The following is a 22,393-nucleotide window of genomic DNA, read 5'->3' as shown; positions in this document are numbered from 1 at the left end:
TTTGCCTCTCCCCAACACCCTCCAGATTTTATTGGGGCATCTGCAGTCTGTATTTGAAAATAGTTGGTCTCTAAACATGAGAAACAGCCTCTTTGGAGTTTCTTGACTAGTCTGTACTAAGCTGGTGAGGGAATGGGGTCCTCTCACCCTTTTCCCTGAAGAAGAAGGAACACCTAAGACCTTTGGAAACTTGGCTAGTCCTAAGGCCAAGACAGCAGCAGCTCCACACCAGATCCAAGTCACCTGGTCCCCGGTCTCTCCCGGGGCCCTCTGCTGGTCCCGGAGTTCAGTGATGGTGGGGCCCTTTCGGCTCTCTGCTGCTCCCTGCTGGAGCTGCTGGTCCAAGCAGTGAGCCGAGCTGAGTGAAACAATACTGCCCACGGCCCCTCTAGCTTCCCCCTGGGCCCGATTTATGATAGACCACCACCTTGAGGTGCCTTTCCTGCCCCTCTGGGCCCTCCCCTTGGCCTTCTACCTTTGTTCTACTTCCACCTCTGATCCCAGCCCCAAGAAAAGACCACGGACACTGAAGCTGTTGCTCACTACGGTGGTTGTTTACTGGGTCAGGCTAGTTTCTTAGAGCCACGGCTTCTGAATCTTGAGGCGGGTCCTGTTTGAGCCTCAGAGGGAGGCAGTGCCCGGCACTGGCCACGGACACACAGCTGGCCGGAGGGGGTCAGGCAGCAAGTCATGGCAGCGGGGTCCAGGTCCGGTGGTAGTGACATTTGCTGGTGCACCTTCTGCGCCACGCGGAAGCCGGTCCCATCCGGGTTGCAGCCCTCCAGTTGTCGCTGGCCAGTCACCACCAGGCACCCGCTGTTCACCTGAACCAACAGCTCCTCGGGGGTGAAGCCATGGGCATACAGTTTCATCTGGAAGCCATCCTCCGTGTGGACGTTGTCCCGCACAGCTGCTGCATCCTCCGTGAGCCGCTGCACCGGTAGAGTGGCCACCTGGTTCCGTTCAGTAAAGGCCACGCTGGGACATTGGGAGGCCGACTGGCTCCCGCTAGGGAGACTGCTACCGACCCGCTGCATCCGAGTGAGCAACTGCTGTTGTGCTCGAGGCTCAGAACTTAGCGGCCAGTCGGAGCTGGGAGGCGGGGCCTCGTGGCCCCGCGTGGCTACGCTCTCGCTGCACTGCGCAGCTCTGAGCAGGGCGCTCCCTTGGCTTCCAGAGAGGTTCGCTTCCGCTGAGTTTGGGGTCAGTTCTGCACATCCTACCTCCACGGGTCAGGTTGGCAGCTGCTCTGTAGCCTCCTGCTGCTGCTTTTATCCCAGATCCTGCCCCTTTTTTGGTCAGGGCTCTTCCCCACCTCCATCAGAGGGCCAAGCGGCCGGGGCTGTGACCCCACGAGATAAGCCAAAAGAGGTTGGCAGCGCTTGAGCCCAACCCTGCAGCGGTCACCAGCACGGAGTGAAGATGAGATTGAGCCGTGAGACTCTTGCTCTTCTCCGAATCAGGCCTTGGGGCAAGGAGGACTGCCCTCAAACAGAGCCATCAATATGACCACGGGGTCGTTGGTTCTTGTAATATCCTACAGTTCTCTGACCACATACGAACCTGCAACACATGGGTACTAGGAGATGAACGCGTCTTCCTGGTTTTCTTCATTCATCCTACCCTTGGCCTATCGCGGCAGGATCAGAGCTGGGCTCTGGAACCACAAAGATGAAGACGTGGGCCCTGAATGGGAGGTGCCCACTGTGTGGGTGGATAGCAGGTCCCATAGTCCCTCATCCCCGCCTCAGGAGCCTTTTTCCTGACCCTGGCCATTACTCTGACGCTCAGTGCTTTTATAATAAACCTTTTTTTGTTGAAGTATAAGTTAACACAGAGAAAAGTGCACAAAGCACAACCATGTAACCACTTAACAGATCAAGAAATAGAACTGTTGCTATTCAATCACCCTAGCTGCAATTCTGTGTCCAGAAACGTGTGGGATAGGGGCAGAGTGAGGGGAGGAGGGAGGTGGGCATGAAACCACTACACTCCTGGCCCCAGGCCTGCATTTCCATCTTTATGGCTAGGGATGTGATTCCCCAAATAGAAGCCTGTTTTCTGGGGTGCTTCTCCTTGTCCTCAAAAGGCAGCAATCTTGACTACCTCGGAAGCCTTCTAAAAGGATTACAAGTGAGGAGGAGTCAATCTGGGGTGCTGGCTAGAGCCTCATTTGGCTGTCCGGGATTGAGGGACAGGACAGAAAAGTCTGGAACCTGGAGGCGACTAAAGTAACCGTGAAAGACTACAACTCCCATCATGCTCTGGGGCAGCGACGCCTGCGCATTGAATGCCGGTTGCCCATGCGGCCCTAGGGCTGGGAGCGCCGCGCTGCGCCGCGCTCCGCTTCGGGGGAGGCCATGGCGGAACCTTCCCAGGCCTCTACCCCGGCCCCTGCCGCGCAGCCCCGTCCGCTTCAGTCCCCAGCCCCTACCCCAACTCCGACTCCTACCCTCAGCCCAGCTTCGGCCCCGACTCCCGCTCCCACTCCGGCACCAGCCCCTGCCCCAGCTACAGCCCCAGCCGGGAGCACAGGGACTGGGGGGCCCGGGGTAGGAAGTGGGGGTACCGGGAGCGGGGGTGATCCGGCTCGACCTGGCCTGAGCCAGCAGCAGCGCGCCAGCCAAAGGAAAGCGCAAGTCCGGGGGCTGCCGCGCGCCAAGAAGCTAGAGAAGCTAGGGGTCTTCTCGGCTTGCAAGGTAGGGGCGGGGCCTGGGGTAATAGGGGGCGGGGCTTGGGGCATCCTAGGGCTTGGGTGGGAATGGGGGCAAAGCTGTGACTGGGGAGCGGCTACTCTTCCCCGGCTTACACGCTTATTGACTGATGTTTCTGCTTCCAGGCCAATGAAACCTGCAAGTGTAATGGCTGGAAAAACCCCAAGCCCCCCACTGCACCCCGCATGGACCTGCAGCAGCCAGCGGCGAACCTGAGCGAGCTGTGCCGCAGCTGTGAGCACCCTTTGGGTAAGGCAGGTAGTACCTGTGGAACTGGGGTTGGGAAGCTGGAGGTGCTGCGTCCTGCTTGGACAGGACCACACAGTTTCATCTCTGAAAGACAGAAGATGCCTCCTAAGGAGGAATTGGGCCGGGAGTGTGTATGCCCCAAGGAAGCAGAAAGGAAACCTGCCACCACAAGAGACAAGAGGCCCCCCAGGGCTGACATAGGAGCAGTCAGTCTCATTGCCCAGTCACACTGGTCAGAGGGACTGAGGATGTGTCTTGGCTGGCAATAATGAGGAGGGGGAAGTCCTGTTGATTTTTTTCTGTCAGTTTTTCCCAACTACCACTTATTCTTACAGCTGACCACGTGTCCCACCTGGAGAACGTGTCGGAGGATGAGATTAACCGGCTGCTGGGGATGGTGGTGGACGTGGAGAATCTGTTCATGTCTGTTCACAAGGAGGAGGACACGGACACCAAGCAGGTCTATTTCTACCTCTTCAAGGTGAGCTCCCTTCAAATGAGAGTGTGAGTGGGCGAGATGGAGGCTGGGAAGGTCTGCGGCTCTGTGCTCCACTGATCTCTACTCCTCCCTCTTCCTGCAGCTCCTGCGGAAATGCATCCTGCAGATGACCCGGCCTGTGGTGGAGGGATCCCTGGGCAGCCCCCCGTTTGAGAAGCCTAATATTGAGCAGGTGGGATGAGGAAGGTGGTAAGAGGATTGAGGGCATCTTGGAGGAGCGGGGAGCCTGTGTTATCTGCCACCCATCTCCTGCCCTGAGAGCAGGGGAGAGGTTCGGAGAAAGGAGGATGCTTTGTGCTAACCTCAGGGTGGGTATGGAGGTGGGAGGGAGTATAATCTCTCCTGACAGCTCCAGAGCGAAAGCCCCAGAGAGCCTGCCCTCAGGAAGCACCTTACTTTTGGATAAGAAGGCCATGCTAGCTGCTCACACCTCCTCCTATTTTTTTCCCTTCCCCTCCCCCCCAGGGTGTGCTAAACTTTGTGCAGTACAAGTTTAGTCACCTGGCTCCCCGGGAGCGGCAGACAATGTTCGAGCTCTCAAAGATGTTCCTGCTCTGCCTTAACTACTGGAAGCTTGAGACACCTGCCCAATTTCGGCAGAGGTCTCAGGCTGAGGATGTGGCTACCTACAAGGTCAATTACACCAGGTAGGTCCAGCCAGGGATAGCATGGGGGGAGGCTTGTAGGCGCAGCCTGAGATCGCTTTCTGCTCTCCCTTACCACCTCCTGCTCTTGCAGATGGCTCTGCTACTGCCACGTGCCCCAGAGCTGCGATAGCCTCCCCCGGTATGAGACCACTCACGTCTTTGGGCGCAGCCTTCTCCGCTCCATCTTCACGGTTACCCGGCGACAGCTGCTAGAGAAGTTCCGAGTAGAGAAGGACAAGCTGGTGCCCGAGAAGAGGACCCTCATCCTCACCCACTTCCCCAAGTAAGGCTCGTTCTGGCTCATCAGGACCTTGCACCATGCTCACATCCGCCCTGTTGTCCCCTTTTTCCAGGGGGGCTTCCTGGATTGGTCCTTCTTCTCCCTCCATGAACCTTCTGGGATCTGGACCTCTACCTGGGCTGCTTGCCCAAGGCCCAAGTGTAATTCACTAGCTCTTTGCCTGTTTGTATACTGGTGTGGGGATGGCAGGTATACGGCCCGAGTGCTGGTCCTGCCCCTGCCCACCCACCTGGTAGGCATGACTACCTGTTTCCCGTGGGGCATGGACACATTTCAGAATCCGTCTCACCACAGCATTCCAAGAAACCACAGCTTACACTTGAAGAGAAACCAATTTCCACCTCTGTTCTAGTCCTTTCTGTTAAGATTTTTCTCTGTTTTGCCACACTGTCTTTTCATTTTAAACGTGGTTCACAGGTATCCACAGATTTCCACGTGGTGCAGTGGTAAAGAATCCACCTGCCAGTGCAGGAGATACAAGAGATGGGTTTCGATCCCTGGGTCAGGAAGATTCCCTGGGCATGGCAACCCACTCCAGTATTCCTGCCTGGAAAATTCCATGGACAGAGGAGCCTGGCAGGCTACAGTGTATGGGCTTGCACAGAGTCGGACTCAGCGGAGCAACACACACACACACACAACCCACATACACACACACACCACATCACACACATACACACCACCCCCCACACACACACCCCCCACACACACACACCCCACATACACACCCCACACACACATCCCACACACACCCCACATCCCCACCCATACACACACACCCCACACATATACACCCCACATACACCACACACACACACCCACACCCACACACACACCCACACACATATACACCCCACATACACACCACACCACACACACCCCACCCATACACACACACACACCCACACCCCACACATATACACCCCCCACACACACCCCCACACCCTACTCCACACACACACACACTCTCTCTCTCTCTCTCTCTCTCTCTCTCTCTCTTTTCTCTCTTTCTCTCTCTCTCTCCTGTTCAGAAAGCCTCTCCTGACTGATCCAGACCCTCCTATGCTCCTCCAGCCACCAGGTGGGAGTAAGAGGTAGCAGGAGAGGGTAGAATCCCATTTTGATACTGAGGCCCAGCGTGACTGGGTGCCCTGCCTGGTGCACAGCACAGGATGGATCATTTCAGACCTTGTCCCCCTGTACTCCTCACCATGGCATCCTGGGCCTCTTCTGAATCATCCTGTCCTCCTATCTTCAACGAGGGGCTCCCAGAGCACTGAGGTCATCTTTGTCTCCCAGGTCCCTGAGGGCAGCCTCCAGTCCCTGTGTCTGGCCCAGGCTGCTCCCTCGGTCGGAGGACAGAGTTGTGGGACAGATTATACCTTCCCCACAGATTCCTGTCCATGCTGGAGGAGGAAATCTATGGGGCAAACTCTCCAATCTGGGAGTCGGGCTTCACCATGCCGCCCTCAGAGGGAACACAACTGGTACCCCGGCCAGGTACGTGCTGCACGCAGCAGGCTGTCTGCTTGGCCTTCCTGGCTGAGCTCTGCGCCTCTGGGGGAGGAGGGGCTGCGACTGGTAGCAGGGGGGAAGTGCAGGAGGGCTTGACAGGAGTGGGAGAGCCAGGCTGTCTTTGCGGGACACACCCTACCTTTGAGCTCCATCCCGATTGTTTTCATCTTTCACTCTCTCAGCTACGGTCAGCGCTGCAGTTGTCCCCAGCGCCCCCATCTTCAGCCCCACCATGGGTGGGAGCAGCAACAGCTCCTTGAGCCTGGATTCTGGAGGTGCTGAGCCCATGCCAGGTGGGTACTTGACCCCTGATCTCCACCCCTTGTCTCCCCCAACCCCCCTGACCCGGCCTCTCTTGCTGTGCCTGGGAGACCTTGCCAACCCCCTCAGCAGGCGAGAAGAGGAAGCTCCCAGAGAACCTGACCCTGGAGGATGCCAAGCGGCTTCGTGTGATGGGTGACATCCCCATGGAGCTGGTTAACGAGGTCATGCTCACCATCACCGATCCTGCTGCCATGCTAGGGCCCGAGGTGGGCAGCCCAGCCTACCAACCCGTTGGGTGGGGGCTCACCCCCCGAGACCCTGGCTCACCACCCCCTGCTCTGGTGCCCAGACGAGCCTGCTGTCGGCCAACGCCGCCCGGGACGAGACTGCTCGCCTGGAAGAGCGCCGAGGCATCATCGAATTCCATGTCATCGGCAACTCGCTCACACCCAAGGCCAACCGGCGGGTGTTGCTGTGGCTGGTGGGGCTACAGAATGTCTTCTCCCACCAGCTGCCGCGAATGCCCAAGGAGTACATTGCCCGCCTTGTCTTCGACCCGTAGGTCCCTGGGAGAGCCCGACCCCAAGCCACCCCCCACTGCTCCCTAGGCCTCTTCCTCCATCCCTGGGGAATTCTTGCTCCTTAGTTCCCAGCACTGTGTGCAGCTCTGGCCTCTGGGGTGGTGGGTTCCTGGGGAACATTCGGGGGACGGGTAAGGCCTGTGACCTGAGCTCTCTCCCCTCAGGAAGCACAAGACTCTGGCCTTGATCAAGGATGGGCGGGTCATTGGTGGGATTTGCTTCCGCATGTTTCCCACCCAGGGCTTCACAGAGATTGTCTTCTGCGCTGTCACCTCCAATGAGCAGGTCAAGGTGAGTCTATGCTCGCCCCCAGTGTGGGTGGAGGTCAGGGAGCTCCCGGTCCCAGCTGCATCCCACCCCCTGCTTCTGAGTCTGGACAAGGTCAGAGCAGCACGATAGTGACACAACTGCCCTCAAGCCTTCTTTTAAGGGCCCGACACTTCCTCACATGCCCACAAGGTGGCAGTTGTAATTTGATAACTGAATTAAGAAACACCTGTCAACACAGGGGGCCCAAGAATCAGTAACACTTGTCTTCTGCTAGTTTTATTGAGATGTAACTGACGTGTAGGACTGTGTAAGTTTAGGGTGTACAGCCTGATGCTTTGACTTATATACATCATGAAACAACCACAGTGAACATCTATCATCTTATATAGGTACAAAATGCAAAGAGCAGAGAAAAAATGCTTTTTTCTTTGTGATGAGAACTCTTCAGATTTATAGTAACAGTTTTAAATGGATCTGTGTTTCCTTCATCACAAGAACACGTACATGCATTGGAGAGTTGCTAATTTTTACAACAGTCCCGCTCTGGGTGGTCGTCCTGTCTTCTGTCCTGTCACAACAGGCCGACTAGTAGGGTCCCCGGTTTGTCTTATCTATTTTTTAAAATGGTGTGGCTGCTTTATTTTATATTTTTATGTTCTGGTTGCACTGTGAGGCTTGCCAGGTCTTAGTTCCCCAACTAGAATCAAACCCACACCCTTGGCAGTGAAAGCAAGGTATCCTAACCACTGGACCACCAGAGGATTCCATGATTCTCCCATTTTCCATAACCCAGATCTGCGGGGTGCCTCTGGTCCTAACGTTTGTGGAAGACAGGGTGTCTCTTTGGGGTTCAGATGTCATGATGAGGGGGGCCTTTGTGATCCCCTCTCCTCTTTCCTCCACTTCTGAGGCCCAGGGACTGGGAACTAGGGGCCTGTGGACCACAGCTTCCTGGTTGGGTTTAGATCCAGGCTCTCCCTGCCATGGCTGGTCACCTGACCTGGACATATTTCCTGACATAGCTGAGTTTCAGTTTTTTCTTCTGTAAGATGGAGGTAATGATAGCTGTTTCATGGGTTAACTTGAGGATTGCTCTGTAAAGAACCAAGCATCGCACCTGGCCTGGAGTAAGCGCTTAGAAACCCAGCATCCTTCGCTTTTCTCCCCATAAGCTCCCCTTCCTCTGCCGGCCGCCTTTCCTCCTACCTGACTTGGATCCCCTGGCTGTCGCCACCCCCTTTCCAGTCGGCTCCCTCCTGTCCCTGCCCTCCTCTCCCCACCCTCCTGAGACCTTTCTAGTCTAGGCCTGCCTCCTCCCGTCTGATGAGCTCTGCCCCCCTCTCCTGCAGGGCTATGGCACTCACCTGATGAACCACCTGAAGGAGTATCACATCAAGCACAACATTCTCTACTTCCTCACCTACGCCGACGAGTACGCCATCGGCTACTTCAAGAAGCAGGTGACCCTCACCTCACTCTGCCTGGGGTCAGGGGTCATTCTGTCTCGCCCCCGGTGTGGGTGGACTTCAGTCCCCTGTTCCATCCGGCACCTGTGGGGAAGTCCTTCATGCCTGTCTTTCTCCCTCCTGCTGCTGCCCCAGGGAAGAAGAGGCAGCTGGGAGAGCTGGGAAGTTCTTGGGGCGGGGCACAGTGGGCGGGGGGGAGTCAGGAGGGGCCGCCGGCCTGGAAACGTTCCAGGGACAGATTCAAGCTGGAAGAGCCTTGCTGATGGGTTGGTAGTAACTCTACGCTCCCTAGGGCTTCTCCAAGGACATCAAGGTGCCCAAGAGCCGCTACTTGGGCTATATCAAGGACTACGAGGGTGCGACACTGATGGAGTGTGAGCTGAACCCTCGAATCCCCTACACGGAACTGTCCCACATCATCAAGAAGCAGAAGGAGGTGCGTGTGCTTACATGCGTGTCTCCATGGGACTCTCCGTGAACGTGCACCTGAGTAAACACGTCTGTGGGTGTAGAGATGCATATATACCTGCTCGTGCACACGTGAAGTGGGGCTGGCCAGTGTCTTGGCTCTTGCACTGCCTCGAGGGGCAAGTGGGGGAGCCCTCCCTGCCTGTGGCCAGAGAGGCTGGTTGCTGGAGCCGGGTTGGCCTCTCAGACCCTTCCTTCCCTCAGATCATCAAGAAGCTGATTGAGCGCAAACAGGCCCAGATCCGAAAGGTCTACCCCGGGCTCAGCTGCTTCAAGGAGGGTGTGCGCCAGATCCCTGTGGAGAGCGTCCCTGGCATTCGTGAGCAGGGGGTCTTGGCACGGGAGGGGGCGTGCTGTTCGGGGTGTGGATAGGCATTCTTAGGGGTGTTCTCCCATTTTGCAGGAGAGACAGGCTGGAAGCCACTGGGGAAGGAAAAAGGGTGAGTGTTGTGTGGAGGGAGCGGACAGTGTGGGGCAAGGGCGGCAGAGGGCCCAGCAGCCTCAGACTCGGCCTCTCTCGCTCCAGGAAGGAGTTGAAGGACCCTGACCAGCTCTACACAACCCTCAAAAACCTGCTGGCCCAGATCAAGGTGGGGAGACCAGGCTCTCTTCTAGGGGTCCCTATGCCAAAGGCTGTGGCTTTCTGACCAAGGGTGAGGGGGTGGCAGTCCCGAGTCGGGCAGGGGCACAGTGGATCTGGCCCCAGTCTGATTGTCCTCTGTAGTCCCACCCCAGTGCCTGGCCTTTCATGGAGCCCGTGAAGAAGTCGGAGGCCCCAGACTACTATGAGGTTATCCGCTTCCCCATCGGTGAGGACCCTTCCTTCCAATCCCTTCCTCCCACGCGTGCCCCAGCTCCGGCCCTCCATGGCCAGGCAGCCTCTCAAAGGCGTGCCCTTCTCTCTTGCTGCCTAGACCTGAAGACCATGACAGAGAGGCTGCGCAGCCGCTACTATGTGACCCGGAAGCTCTTTGTGGCCGACCTGCAGCGGGTCATCGCCAACTGCCGCGAGTACAACCCCCCGGACAGCGAGTACTGCCGGTGCGCCAGCGCCCTGGAGAAGTTCTTCTACTTCAAGCTCAAGGAGGGCGGGCTCATTGACAAGTAGTCCAGCCTTGGACCTCAGCCTCAACGTGGAATGTCTCCCCCTCCAGTTCTGATCTCATCCCTGGGGTGCCCCTGTGCCCAGGTCCCCCTCTGTCTGAGACACTCCAGCCTGGGGCCCTCCAGCCCCTGATCCTGCAGCCCTTTCTGGGCCCTGAGGCATCCCCAAGGCTGCAGCTCTGTCCCACCCTTCATCATGTCTGAGCTTGGGAATGGGTCTCCCTGGTCTGGGAGCCTCTAAGCATGGCTGGTGGCCAGAGGATAAACGCTGCCCCGCCCTGGTGGCCCCCCCTCCCCGTCCTGATCTGATCCCCCGTCCCCACACACACTCACACACTCCCCGCAAGCGATACAGCTTTGGAGTCCTGGGCCTTGCTTAGATCACTGGTTCCTCAAGGGCAGGATCCCCAATTTTAGCTTGAGTGAGGGGGCATCAGGGCTTGGGAGCTCAAGCTGGACTGAAGCGGCCATGCCTCACCCTGCACTGTTCTGTTTGTCCCCTAGGGGTAGGGGGCATGGGGACCATTCATTTCCTGGCATTAATCCCTTCGAGGGAACAATAAAGTTTTGGTTTTGTTTTGTCTTGTGTGATGGTTTCCTCAGTAAAATCCCCTGCTGACCCTGTTCCGCCAGTATCCCCTGCAAGCTGGGGCTGGCCTTCCCAGCAAGCCTCAGGCCCGTCCCGTTCCTGTCCAGCACCCCCAGTGGCGATGGGACCCGCCAGGCTGCACCCCCGACTTCTCCCTGCTGGCTGCTTCTGGGGGAGGGGCTGAGCAGGACCCAGGCTGCTGTCCCATGTGGTCAGCAGCATTTCTCTTCCCCTCACTGCCCACTCTCACCCCGCACCACCCCCCAACCCCCGGCCCCCAGAAGCACAGGATTTATTTTTCTGAAGGGCGTGGCAGGGAGATTCCTAGGTTGATGTTTGCTGGGCTGGCTCCTCCCCTCAGTTTCAGTTTCCATTTCCTTCTCTGCAGAGCCCAGCAGCATTTGGGCTGAGCGGGCAAAGCTGCAGCCGAGACAGACCCTGTCAGCATAGCCGGGGCTGGCTTGGTTTGCTCCTACCCCCCTCAGGTTCCGGGTAAGTCCCAACGTTGCCCTGCCCCCTTCTCCCTCAAGTGGGAAGGAGTTCCCACCCACCCCACCTCACCCCCCCGCCCTCCGCCCTGCACTAGGAGCTCCCCAAACCAGATGGAGCTAGCCAGGAAGGGGGAGTGGCTCTGACAGGGGCTGGGCCTGGGAGGGAGCCAAAAGGATCTTCGGGTCTGAGCTCCCTGCCATTTCCAGAATGGAGCTGCGACCCTACCAGTGGGAGGTGATCATGCCCGCCCTGGAGGGGAAGAATATCATCATATGGCTGCCCACGGGCTCTGGGAAGACCAGGGCAGCTGCTTATGTGGCCAGGAGGCATTTAGAGACCGTGGACGGAGCCAAGGTGGTTGTATTGGTCAACAGGGTGAGTGTCCTGCCCTCCCCACACTGTGGTTTCTCAATTCCTCAGGTAACCTCTCAGGAGCCTCCAGAACTCCAAAGTGGCTGTGACTATCTCAGTTTCCCTGTCTCTTCACCCACTCCAGAAGCCAGCTATGTGCCGAGGGGTTCACCTGGCTCCACCCCCATCCCCCAGACCCTCATCTAGCTTCCTCTCCCGTCTCACTCTCCACCCCCAGGTGCACCTGGTGACCCAGCATTGTGAGGAGTTCAGCCGCATGCTGGAAAGACGCTGGACCATCACAACCCTGAGCGGGGACATGGGGCCACGAGCTGGCTTTGGCCACGTGGCCCGGAGGCACGACCTGCTCATCTGCACGGCTGAGCTGCTGCAGAAGGCACTGGCCAGCCCGGAAGAGGAGGAGCATGTGGAGCTCAATGGTGAGCGCTGTGGGCAGGGGGAGAGGGTGCGCCCGAGGCACCCTGCCTCGGGAACCCCAGGGCTCCTATTGTAGTAAAGGAACACTTTATAGAATGAGGAATTCCCCATTCATCAAACCCCAGCATACACCCCAGTAGAAACAGATCTAGCTAGAGTGCAGGATCCCGGGCAGGTCGCTCGCCCCAGCTGAGCCTTAGTTTACTAATCTGTAAGATGGAGGTAAATTGTCCCCACCTGGCCCGTTCTCTTGGGTCCAGGTGCAGGCTGTGGAGGGGGGAGGGATTCTCAGATGAGCTGTGAGGACTGCGTGAAACAAAGCTTATGGGAAGAAGGGCTGTGCAAACTCAGGTCATAACCTTCCCTTGTGCGCCCCCAGCCTTCTCGCTGCTGGTGGTGGATGAGTGTCACCACACGCACAAAGACACCGTCTACAACATCATCCTGAGCCAATACCTGGAGCTTAAACTCCAGAGGACCCGGCCGCTGCCGCAGGTGCTGGGTCTCACCGCCTCCCCAGGCACTGGCGGTGCCTCCACGCTCGAGGGGGCCATTGACCACGTCCTGCAGGTCAGCTTGGCCCCTGTGACCCATCCACCCTGCCCTAAACCATGCCCATCAGCTCTCCCCAGGCTGCCCCTGGCGGGGAGGGTTGGGGCCCCTTCCCCACCTAAGTGCTAGCCTCACGCTTAGAATAATCTCCCAAGTCCACTCTGGCTTATAAAGTCCCTCATGTTCGAACCCTGCCTACCTCCGACCTTCATTTCCTGCACCTTCTTCTCCCTGCCGCCCCCGCCCAACTCCCACTATTCTGACCTTCTTTCTGTATCGTGAGCATGTCAGGCGTGTCCTCATCTCAGGACCTTTGGCATCTGCCACTTCGTCTGCCCTGAGTGTCTTTATCCTGGATTTCACCTGTCGGTTCTTTCTCATCGTTCAGGGAACAGCTTAAATGTCACCTCTTCAGAGTTTTCCCTGATCATCACTGCACTGTTCCATACCAATTTGATTTTTTTCAGAGCTAGTTAACACGACTTGAAATACCCTCATTCTGTTACTCTTTACTTGTTTATCATCTGTCTCCCCAAGTCCAGTGTAAGAAGCTCTATATCCCCAGGAACTAGAACAGCACTGGGCGTACAGCAGGGGCAATAGCTATTTGTTTTTGTTGTTGTTTTGTTTTTAAAATGTACTTATTTATTTTTGGCTGCATTGGGTCTTCCTTGCTGTGCACAGGCTTCCTCCTGATGCAGAGAGTGGGGGCAACTCTTAGTGTGGTATTCTGACTTCTCATTGCAGTGGCTTCTCTTTTTGCAGGGCACAGGCTCTAGGTTCGTGGGTTCAGTAGTTGTGGCTCTTGGGCTCTAGAGCGCAGGCTGAGTAGTTGTGGTGCAAGGGTTCAGTTGCCCTGAGACGTGGAGTCTTCCCGGACCAGGGATGGAACCCAAGTACGTTGCATTGGCTAGTGCGTTCTTAATCACTGGACCACCATGGCAGTCCACAAGATATTGGTTGAATACATGAATCCCCATTCCTGATGGCCCTGCCTCAGCCCACCCTGCCCCAAAGCTCTGCCCATTGTCCCCACAACCCCCCCCCCCCGCCCATTCCAATGAACCCCTCTCTGTTGCCCCAGCTCTGTGCCAACCTGGACACATGGTGCATCATGTCACCCAAGGACCATTCCCCCCAGCTGCAGGAGCACAGCCACCAGCCCTGCAAACAGTATGACCTCTGCCACAGGCGCACCCAGGTACGTGGAGGGAAGGCCGGGGCCGGGGGTGGGGTCTGGTGTCAAGTTAGGGCACCTGGGGTTGAGCTCTGACTCCACCCTCACCAGCTATATGGTTCCAGGTTATTTGCTTTTGTCTCAACCTCCATTTCTCCTTTCCATGAAATGGGGCAGATACAGCCCATGTCCTCAGCCTGCTGTTTGTTTAGACTCAGATGCCACCGTGGGGGAATCTCTCAACACCCTGGGCACAGTCTGCAAACTGTAAAGCCGGTGGGCGCTTTGTCCTGAGGCTGTTCCAAGCTCGCTCATGCAGTGCAGACACTGTCTGGTGTCTGCTCTGATGGGGCTGGACAGGACTAGACAGACATGACTGTGCTCAAGCCAGAGGTCAGGGGTACAGACAGAGCAGGAGCGGGCTGCAGGACCCTGACTCCTGCCTCCAACCAGGACTCCTCCACACTCCAGCCGGCCTCCCTCTGGGGCTGGCTCCTCTCCAGCTCTGATATGCCGGCAGTAGCAATGCAGCTTCACCCAGAGATCAGCTTCCCCACTAGGTGCCCATTCCCTCTGTGTGTTTGGAAATCCCCTCATACCCTCACTCTTCTCGCCCAGGACCCCTTTGGGGACATGCTGAAGAAGCTCATGGACCAAATCCACGATCACCTGGAGATGCCCAAGTTGAGACGGGACTTCGGGACGCAGACCTATGAGCAGCAAGTGGTGGAACTGAGCCAGGATGGTGAGGGGGGCGCCCTAGGGGAGGGCTGGGAGGTGGGGCGATCCGGGGTGGGGCCAGCCTGGGCGGAGCCTTTCGGGGGGTGGAGTCTAGGCGGACGTTGACCCTGGAGGGGCGTGGCCACTCAGATCCTATGCACCCAACCCTCCTGCAGCGGCTGAGGCTGGGCTCCTGGAGCAGCGGGTGTACGCGCTTCATCTGCGTCGGTACAACGACGCGCTGCTGATCCACGACACGGTCCGCGCGGTGGATGCCCTCAACACGCTGCGGGATTTCTACAACAGGGAGCGCACCACTAAGACCCAGATCCTGCATGCCGAGCGCTGGCTGCTGGCGCTGTTTGATGGTGAGGCTCGCAGCTGAACTAGAGGTCAGAGGCCAGTCAGGGCACAGGTCCCACCATGGGTGGGAGAAGTGCTAATGAGGGTGAAAGTGAAAGTGAAGTTGCTCAGTCGTGTCCGACTCTTTGCGACCCCATGGACTGCAGCCTATCAGGCTCCTCCATCCATGGGATTTTCCAGGCAAGAGTGCTGGAGTGGATTGCCATTTCCTTCTCCAGCGGATCTTCCCAACCTAGGAATCGAACCTGGGTCTCCCGCAGTACAGGCAGACACTTTACCGTTTGAGCCACCAGGGAAGCTAATGAGGGTACCGGGGCCCTAATTTTCTAACCCAAAGCCAAGGTCGAGGATATGATAAAAGGTAATATGCCCTCGTTTGTGAAGGTTTGAGTGGGTGTAAAAACTAATTCATGTTTATGACAAATATTTTTTTAAAAAACCATTTAATTGGGAACTGTCCTTGAAAAGTTTGGGATGTGTGGTACCTTTAAACTGGGAAAGTGAGGTGGTCAGAGGGCAAAATGTAAGACTAGACGAGGCCTCAGCACAAGCTGGAAGGCAAGGATCCTTCTGAAAAGACCTGAGGTTGAGTCAATCCCAGGGAGCAAAGATTAGCATGAAAAGATTCAGGGGCATCTGGGTAGCTGGGCTGAAGAGGGGTGCTGGATGAGGTATGTGAACAAAGGATTCTGCACTGTAAGCCCCTGATGTAAGGCTGGCAGCCCTCAAGCCTGGGCAGGCAGAGAGAAGCCAGGGTGACGAGGAAAGAACTGAGCTGGAGGCCAGCCCCGGTTCTGCTGAGACTCCAGATTGGTTACTGAGCGTGGTCGCTCTGTAGTGTCGTGTCCAACTCTTTGCGACCCCATGGACTGTAGCCCGCCAGGCTCCTTTGTCCATAGGATTCTCCAGGCAAGAATACTGGAGTAGGTTGCCATTCCCTTCCTCAGGGGATCTTCCTGACCCATGGATCGAACCTGGGTCGCCTGCATTGCAGGCAGATTCTTTACTGTCTGAGCCATCAGGGCAGCCACCAGGGCAGGCAGAGGGTATCCTTAAATGTGCTTTTGGTGCTGTTCAGGGGAATTAGGCAGGAGCATATATCCTCAGGGCTTCCCTAGTGGCTCAGACAGTAAAGCGTCTGTCTGCAATGCAGGAGACCCGGGTTCAATCCCTGCGTTGGGAAGATCCCCTGGAGAAGGAAATGGCAGCCCACTCTAGAATTCTTGCCTGGAAAATCCCATGGACCGCGGAGCCTAGTAGGTTACCATCCATGGGGTCGCAAAGAGTCGGACACAACTGAGCGACTTCACTTTCACTTTTTCATATATCCTCAGGCACCCCTCCCCACCCGACCCCATACTCCTGTAATGTTATCCCTATGAATCCCCCACCCTAGCCATGCCTTGCCCACCTCCAGGCCTCTGTTTTGGGCTTTTCTGGCAGACCACAAGAATGAGCTGGCCCGTCTGGCAACTAGCGGCCCGGAGAACCCGAAACTGGAGGTGCTGGAAGCGATCCTGCAGAGGCAGTTCAGGAGCCCTGATAGCCCCCGGGGCATCATCTTCACCCGAACCCGCCAGAGCGCTCACTCCCTCCTGCTGTGGCTCCAGCAGCAGCCAGGCCTGCAGACAGTGGACATCCGGCCCCAGGTGTTGACTGGGGCTGGGAACAACAGCCAGAAGACTCAGATGATCCAGATGACACAGGTGTGGGCTCTTGGGTTAGGGGCTTACAGTGCAGAATCCTTTGTTCACATAGGGGAGGAGCTGAGGGTGGGGGAGTTCCCTAGAGGAGAAAAGAAGGGGACAGAGTCTTCACCGAGCAATGGGGGACTGATTATCTCTAGGGGGAGGGCAGAGAGCTGGGGCAGAGACAGAGACCCTGAGTTCCCTAGTGCTGAAGGTTCCCCAAGTCTGGAGGTCTCTGGGGGAAGAGATGCAGAGGCTTGGGGAATCTATGGGGACAGGCGAGTGATGTCCTCAGAACAGAGAGTCAGGGGCCTGGGATCCCTTGCATGAAAAGAATAGGTCCTGAGAGCTCCTAGAGTAGAGGGGCAGGGACCTTTGGGGACTCCTAAGGGAGATGGTCCATCCTAAAGGAAATCAGTCCTGAATATTCATTGGAAGGACTGATGTTGAAGCTGAAACTCCAATACTGTGGCCACCTGATGTGAAGAACTGACTCATTTGCAAAGACACTGATGCTGGGAAAGACTGCAGGTGGGAGAAGGTGGGAGACAACAGAGAATGAGATGGTTGGATGGCATCACTGACTCAATGGACATGAGTTTGAGCAAGCTCTGGGAGTTGGTGATGGACAGGGAGGCCTGGCGTGCTGCAGTCCATGGGGTGGCAAAAAGTTGGACATGACTGAGTGACTGAACTGAAGGGAGACAGAGTTTAGATGGTTACCTGGGAAGATGAGCAAGATCCTGGAGGGTACTTGAAGATCGAAGTGGGAATTCAAAGTTCCTCAGGAAAGGGACCAAAGTTGTGAGTAAAAGGGCCAAACCAGGAGAGGCTGAGCTAGCAGGATGGTTGGACTGAACCTACATCATTTACCATCTTCTTTCTCTTCCCCCACCCCACCATCCCAGCGGGACCAGCAAGAAGTAATCCAGAAGTTCCGGACTGGTACCCTGAACCTCCTGGTGGCCACAAGTGTGGCAGAGGAGGGGCTGGACATCCCCCAGTGCAATGTGGTGGTGCGCTATGGGCTCCTGACCAATGAGATCTCCATGGTCCAGGTGCTCAAAGCAGCCCTCCCCCAACCAGCCCTCAAAGGATGCTGTGTGTGGGACCCCAGCCCCACTTAGGTTCCTCTGTTTTCTCTTTCCCCAGGCAAGGGGCCGGGCCCGGGCCAGCCAAAGCGTATACTCATTTGTGGCAGCCCAAGGCAGTCGGGAGCTGCAGCGGGAGCTGACGAATGAGGCTCTGGAAACGCTGATGAAACGGGCAGTGGCTGCTGTGCAGGCGATGGACCAGGCCAAGTACCAGGCCAAGGTTTGTGGGCAGCCTGAGTACCCTGAGGGGAAAGAGGCTGAGGGCGCTCTGCCTGGAAGGTCTCTGACTACTCACACATACACTCCCTGGGTCCCCCTTCCTCTGGGGGCTAACCTGGCCCACCTGGGAAAGGTAGAGGCTGGAGGCTGGGGGTAGGGCTGCCAGGGAAGGCAGTGGCTGTTCTCCAAAATGCCTTGGGAGCAGGCCTTATCCAGGGCTTTGAATTTACCCTTATCACCAAATACTCCGTCTATCTGTGAGAGCCGCCTTACAGCCCTTCTGGAACCAGTGTAGTGGAGCGTGGGAGTGTAGTTGCCCAGTTGTGTCCGATTCTTGTGACCCTATCGACTGTAGTCCGCCAGACATCTCTGTGCATGATGTTCTCCAGGCAAGAACACTGGAGTGGATAGCCTTTCCCTTCTCCAGGGGATCCTCCTGACCCAGGTCTCCTGCATTACAGGCAGATTCTTTATTGTCTGAGTCACCAGGGGACTCCCTTCTGGAACTAGAAAGGGGGAAACAAATAGACACATCCACAAAATAAGCCCAGAACCAGGACTGAAATGAGTTCCCCTGAGGTAGGGTCACCAATATCCAGGCTTGTTCAGGATGGTCCCCGTTTATTCTGTTCAGTTCAGTCCCGTCGCTCAGTCATGTCCGACTCTTTGCGACCCCATGAATCGCAGCACGCCAGGCCTCCCTGTCCATCATCAACTCCCGGAGTTCACTCAAACTCACGTCCATCGAGTCAGTGATGCCATCCAGCCATCTCATCCTCTTTTGTCCCCTTCTCCTCCTGCCCCCAATCCCTCCCAGCATCAGAGTCTTTTCCAATGAGTCAACTCTTCGCATGAGGTGGCCAAAGTACTGGAGTTTCAGCTTTAGCATCATTCCTTCCAAAGAAATCCCAGGGCTGATCTCCTTCAGAATGGACTGGTTGGATCTCCCTGCAGTTATTCATGATGTCCCATGTTAGATTCCCTGGTAGCTCAGCTAGTAAAGAATCGCCTGCAATACAGGAGACCCTGGTTCAATTCCTGGGTTGGGAAGATCCCCTGGAGGAGGGCATGGCAACCCACTCCAGTATTCTTGCCTGGAGAATACCCATGGACAGAGGACCCTGGTGGGCTACAGTCCATGAGGTCACAAAGAGTTGGACACAACTGAGCGATTAAGCACATGTTAGATTAAGTGAAGCCGCTTTGCAGAAAATCCTCCAAAGTAGGGGTAAATATTCAGCAAGAAAGCTTGCTTCCCTCCCATAGTTGTCCCCACCCCCATATTTTTTGCCACAGAGCTGCTTCTAACAGCTCCAGGAATGGTTGAAGAAGTCCCTTCTGGCTGCTGATGATCTGAGGTCTTTGGGAACCCTTTGCCCCCTGAAAGCATTCCTGGGGTCAGGTCTCTCCGGTCTCAGCCATGCCCAGTGTCCACTCCCATCTCAGATCCGGGATCTGCAGCGGGCAGCGTTGGTCAAGCGGGCAGTCCAGGCAGCCCAGCGAGAGAGTCGGCAGCGCAAGTTCCTGGCGGAGCAGGTGCAGCTCCTCTGCATCAACTGCATGGTGTCCGTGGGCTACGGGAGTGACCTACGGAAGGTGGAGGGTACCCACCACGTCAATGTGAACCCCAACTTCTCGTGAGAATTGTGGAAGGGGATGTCGGGATGGGAAGAGGGGAAAGAGGAAGGGGCATAATGGGGGATGAAGAATCCCTCCCATCCAGACAGTGCTTTGAGAGTTTGGGAGGCTAAAGAGCATTTTAACAACTACCAAGTACGCATTTTCACAATAGTCTGATTAGACAGGTCTTATTACCCCATTTTACAGGTGAGGAAACAGAGGCCCAGAGAAGCTAAGTGACTTGCCCGAGTCCCTACAGCCACTGTGTGGTCGAGCAAGAGCTGGAATTCAGGATGCCAAATGCTGAGAGGCCACAAACTGGCCCCTTGGTCCTACCTACTTTGAAGACATGCTAATGCTATGCTATGCTAAGTCGCTTCAGTCGTGTCCGACTCTGTGCGACCCCATGGACTGCAGCCTACCAGGCTTCTCCATCCATGGCATTCTCCAGGCAAGAACGCTGGAGTGGGTTGCCATTTCCTTCTCCAACTTTGAAGACATGAAGGGGGCTAATTGTCCCCAAGCCATCCCCTTGTCTTCTACCTTAGAGGGTGACCTTCCCCTATCCTCCATCCACTCATTATTTATTAGGCACCTGCTGTGTGCCAGGCCACAGATCACAGTTTCTTGAGGAGGTAGCATTTCTACCACATCTTACCTTGAAAAAGGCACTGGGTTGGAGTGTGTGTGGAGGTTAGGGCGATGCAATGGGAGTAATTGTGATTGACATAAGTGGAAGAGGTGGTGAAGGAAGAGATTCTGGAAGAACACAGACTGGCCCGTGGAGGACCTTGAAGGTTGGACCTGAAAGTTTAGCCTTTGTCCTGTAGGCAGTGAGGAGTCTGGGAGGGATTTTTGAGCAAGGGCATGGCAGGGTCAGATGTACATTTTTAGAGGATCACTCTGATGGTGGGTGGCAGGATGACATGGGGTTGAGAAGAAGGATGGAATGGGATGGAAGGATGGGTCAGGGAGAGCTGTTGGGAGACTGTTAAAATCATCCAGGTGCTGAGGCCTGAACTTGGGCAGAAGAGGATGCCAGGGAGGCAGCATAGGCAGAGCATAAGGAAGACAGGGTTTCCCAGCCCTGGGAAGTCTCTGTGCCTCTTGACAGGCAGAAAGGCCCAAGGCCCAGGAGGAGGTTCTGCAGGCAGGAGGGCATGAGACCTGGGGTTGGGGTGGGAAGTGGGGTCTGTGAGGGCTGTGGCCACCCCCATTCCTTTCCAGGATCTACTACAACATCTCAAAGCAGCCTGTGGACATCAACAGAAGTTTCAAGGACTGGAGGCCCGGGGGTGCCATTAGCTGCCGGAACTGCGGGGAGGTAAGTGCTGGGGCCGTGGCCCTCGCTCTAGTCTTGAGAAGTCCTCAGTCTGAGAGAGGGGGCCCAGTCTCTGCTATCAGGTGCCCTTACTGGGAGGGAGGAGACCACCCTGCCCCAGGACCTCCCAATCTGGGGAGCTCCCCAACTATGGTAGGGAGACCACAGTGTCTCAGGCTGAGGTGGGAGACACAGGCCCAGCATGCGTGGACCCCAGCTGGAGAAAAGAAGCTGAGGACAGAGACTCAGCCCTGGCCATCTCTCTCCTCTCCCCACAGGCCTGGGGTCTGCAGATAATCTACAAGTCAGTGAAGCTGCCAGTGCTCAAAGTTGGGAGTATGCTGCTGGAGACACCACAAGGGCGAGTCCGGGCCAAGAAGTGGTCCCGCGTGCCCTTCACTGTGCCTGACTTTGACTATGTGCAATATGCTGAGGGCCTGGCGGGCCTCTCTCTGGACTGACTGACTTGTCCTGCAATGCCCAGTACAACCTGCAGGGGGCAGAAGAATCCACAACAGCCACCATCTCCTGGGCAAAGCCTGGGTCCAGCCCCTCCCACAGGAGTCACCAGTTCCTGACTACTGGCTGACCAACCAGCCACAGAGGAACCCCAGGCTCCCAGGCTGGCTTGACTCCTACACTGAGGAAGCAGCCGGAGAGCCACAGCTCATCCCAGATCCCCTCATATGTACATACACACCTTCATATACACTGGATGGAACTGGGGTGAGGGGTGTAGGGCAGACCTGAGGCAGGAGAATGGCCACCCTGACTAGGCATCATCACGGTTCCCCTTCAACATTCCTTCCCTGCCAAGGCCACTTCTATTTTTTGAGATTCTCCATAAATTAAAAATAAAGAAGTGGAAAACGTGTGTAGAAAATGTGTGGTATTTGAAAAACAGATGTGTGAGGTATAATTGATATTGCTGTACATATTTGTAGTGTATGATTTGATAAGTTTAACATATGTACACTCTTCCACAATCAAGATAATGAACATTGCAGTCACTCTCAAAACTTCCTTGTTCCCGCTGTAATCTTCTCTTCCCCTTCCTTGTCCACTGATCTGCTTTGTGCTATATTTCTAATGTTAAAAGCTTTTTTTTTAACACCTCTCTTTATGGCTCTCATGTAACCTTTATTTGGACAGAGCATCAAAAGTCTAAATTTGAGAGCCATCAAGAATGTGAGGCTTTCTCACCTCTTCCACCCCATAATAGGCTCAAACCCCAGTGACCCCTCTCCATCCTCTCCTGACCCCTAGGTCATCTCCCTGGGCTAGGGTCAGGCTGAGATCCAGGATTTTGAGGGGTAGGGCTCAGGCAGGCATGGGGTGGGTGGGAGAAGTTGTAAAGGCCTAAATTTTCTGTTCTCATTTTAACAAGAAAGAAAGAAAAAGAAAGGCAAAGATCTAGGTTGATTCTTCAGGGAAAGGGCTATTTCTGTAGTAAGAGGCCCAGCAGGCAGGAGTCACCTTCAAGAGGAAGGGAGGGGGTTAGGGCAGAGATTTGAGAGCAGGATGGCAGTCCTTCCTGCCATCCCACCTCCTTCTCTCCTGCTGCACCCCTGCTTCTGCCTAAGGATAGATGGGAAATAATGCACACTCCCTTCTTCAGCATCTTTCTTCAGTCTGCCTCTTGTCTGATTGAGGGCTGACATTCCAGTACCAGTCTTTTTGGCCTCTGCTCC

The 22,393-nt window shown here is 56.0% G+C and overlaps 3 protein-coding genes across 5 annotated transcripts; 2 read left to right on the top strand and 1 right to left on the bottom strand.

The window, feature by feature from the left end:
• Positions 1-533: 533 nt before the first annotated feature.
• HSPB9 (heat shock protein family B (small) member 9) lies at positions 534-1,051 on the bottom strand. Its single transcript, NM_001040577.2, has one exon. It carries the CDS (start codon positions 1,035-1,037, stop codon positions 564-566), a length of 474 nt encoding a protein of 157 aa, NP_001035667.1. The 5' UTR covers positions 1,038-1,051; the 3' UTR covers positions 534-563.
• A 1,244-nt stretch (positions 1,052-2,295) lies between these two features.
• KAT2A (lysine acetyltransferase 2A) lies at positions 2,296-10,657 on the top strand. Of its 2 annotated transcripts, none has more exons than XM_024980885.2 (18): positions 2,296-2,699; positions 2,840-2,963; positions 3,299-3,444; positions 3,545-3,634; positions 3,928-4,109; positions 4,201-4,392; positions 5,804-5,910; positions 6,108-6,218; positions 6,319-6,455; positions 6,539-6,747; positions 6,935-7,061; positions 8,390-8,500; positions 8,799-8,942; positions 9,179-9,293; positions 9,378-9,414; positions 9,501-9,564; positions 9,699-9,783; positions 9,889-10,657. In XM_024980885.2, exons 1-18 carry the CDS (start codon positions 2,361-2,363, stop codon positions 10,080-10,082), a joined length of 2,514 nt encoding a protein of 837 aa, XP_024836653.1. In that variant the 5' UTR covers positions 2,296-2,360; the 3' UTR covers positions 10,083-10,657. The 2 variants fall into 2 exon arrangements, with proteins under 2 accessions (XP_024836653.1, XP_024836652.1); XM_024980884.2 differs by having other exon boundaries at positions 6,316-6,455.
• A 374-nt stretch (positions 10,658-11,031) lies between these two features.
• On the top strand, positions 11,032-21,579 carry DHX58 (DExH-box helicase 58). Of its 2 annotated transcripts, XM_024979856.2 has the most exons (13): positions 11,032-11,159; positions 11,366-11,534; positions 11,749-11,950; positions 12,328-12,518; positions 13,585-13,701; positions 14,296-14,422; positions 14,574-14,765; positions 16,204-16,466; positions 17,357-17,506; positions 17,601-17,762; positions 19,208-19,398; positions 20,609-20,705; positions 20,981-21,576. In XM_024979856.2, exons 2-13 carry the CDS (start codon positions 11,367-11,369, stop codon positions 21,161-21,163), a joined length of 2,043 nt encoding a protein of 680 aa, XP_024835624.1. In that variant the 5' UTR covers positions 11,032-11,159; position 11,366; the 3' UTR covers positions 21,164-21,576.
• The last annotated feature ends 814 nt before the right edge of the window (positions 21,580-22,393 follow it).

Source organism: Bos taurus, chromosome 19, assembly GCF_002263795.3.
Source record: "Bos taurus isolate L1 Dominette 01449 registration number 42190680 breed Hereford chromosome 19, ARS-UCD2.0, whole genome shotgun sequence".
NCBI lineage: Eukaryota > Metazoa > Chordata > Mammalia > Artiodactyla > Bovidae > Bos > Bos taurus.
Note: the sequence above shows the minus strand (reverse complement) of the source record. Positions and strands in the feature narration are given on the sequence as shown.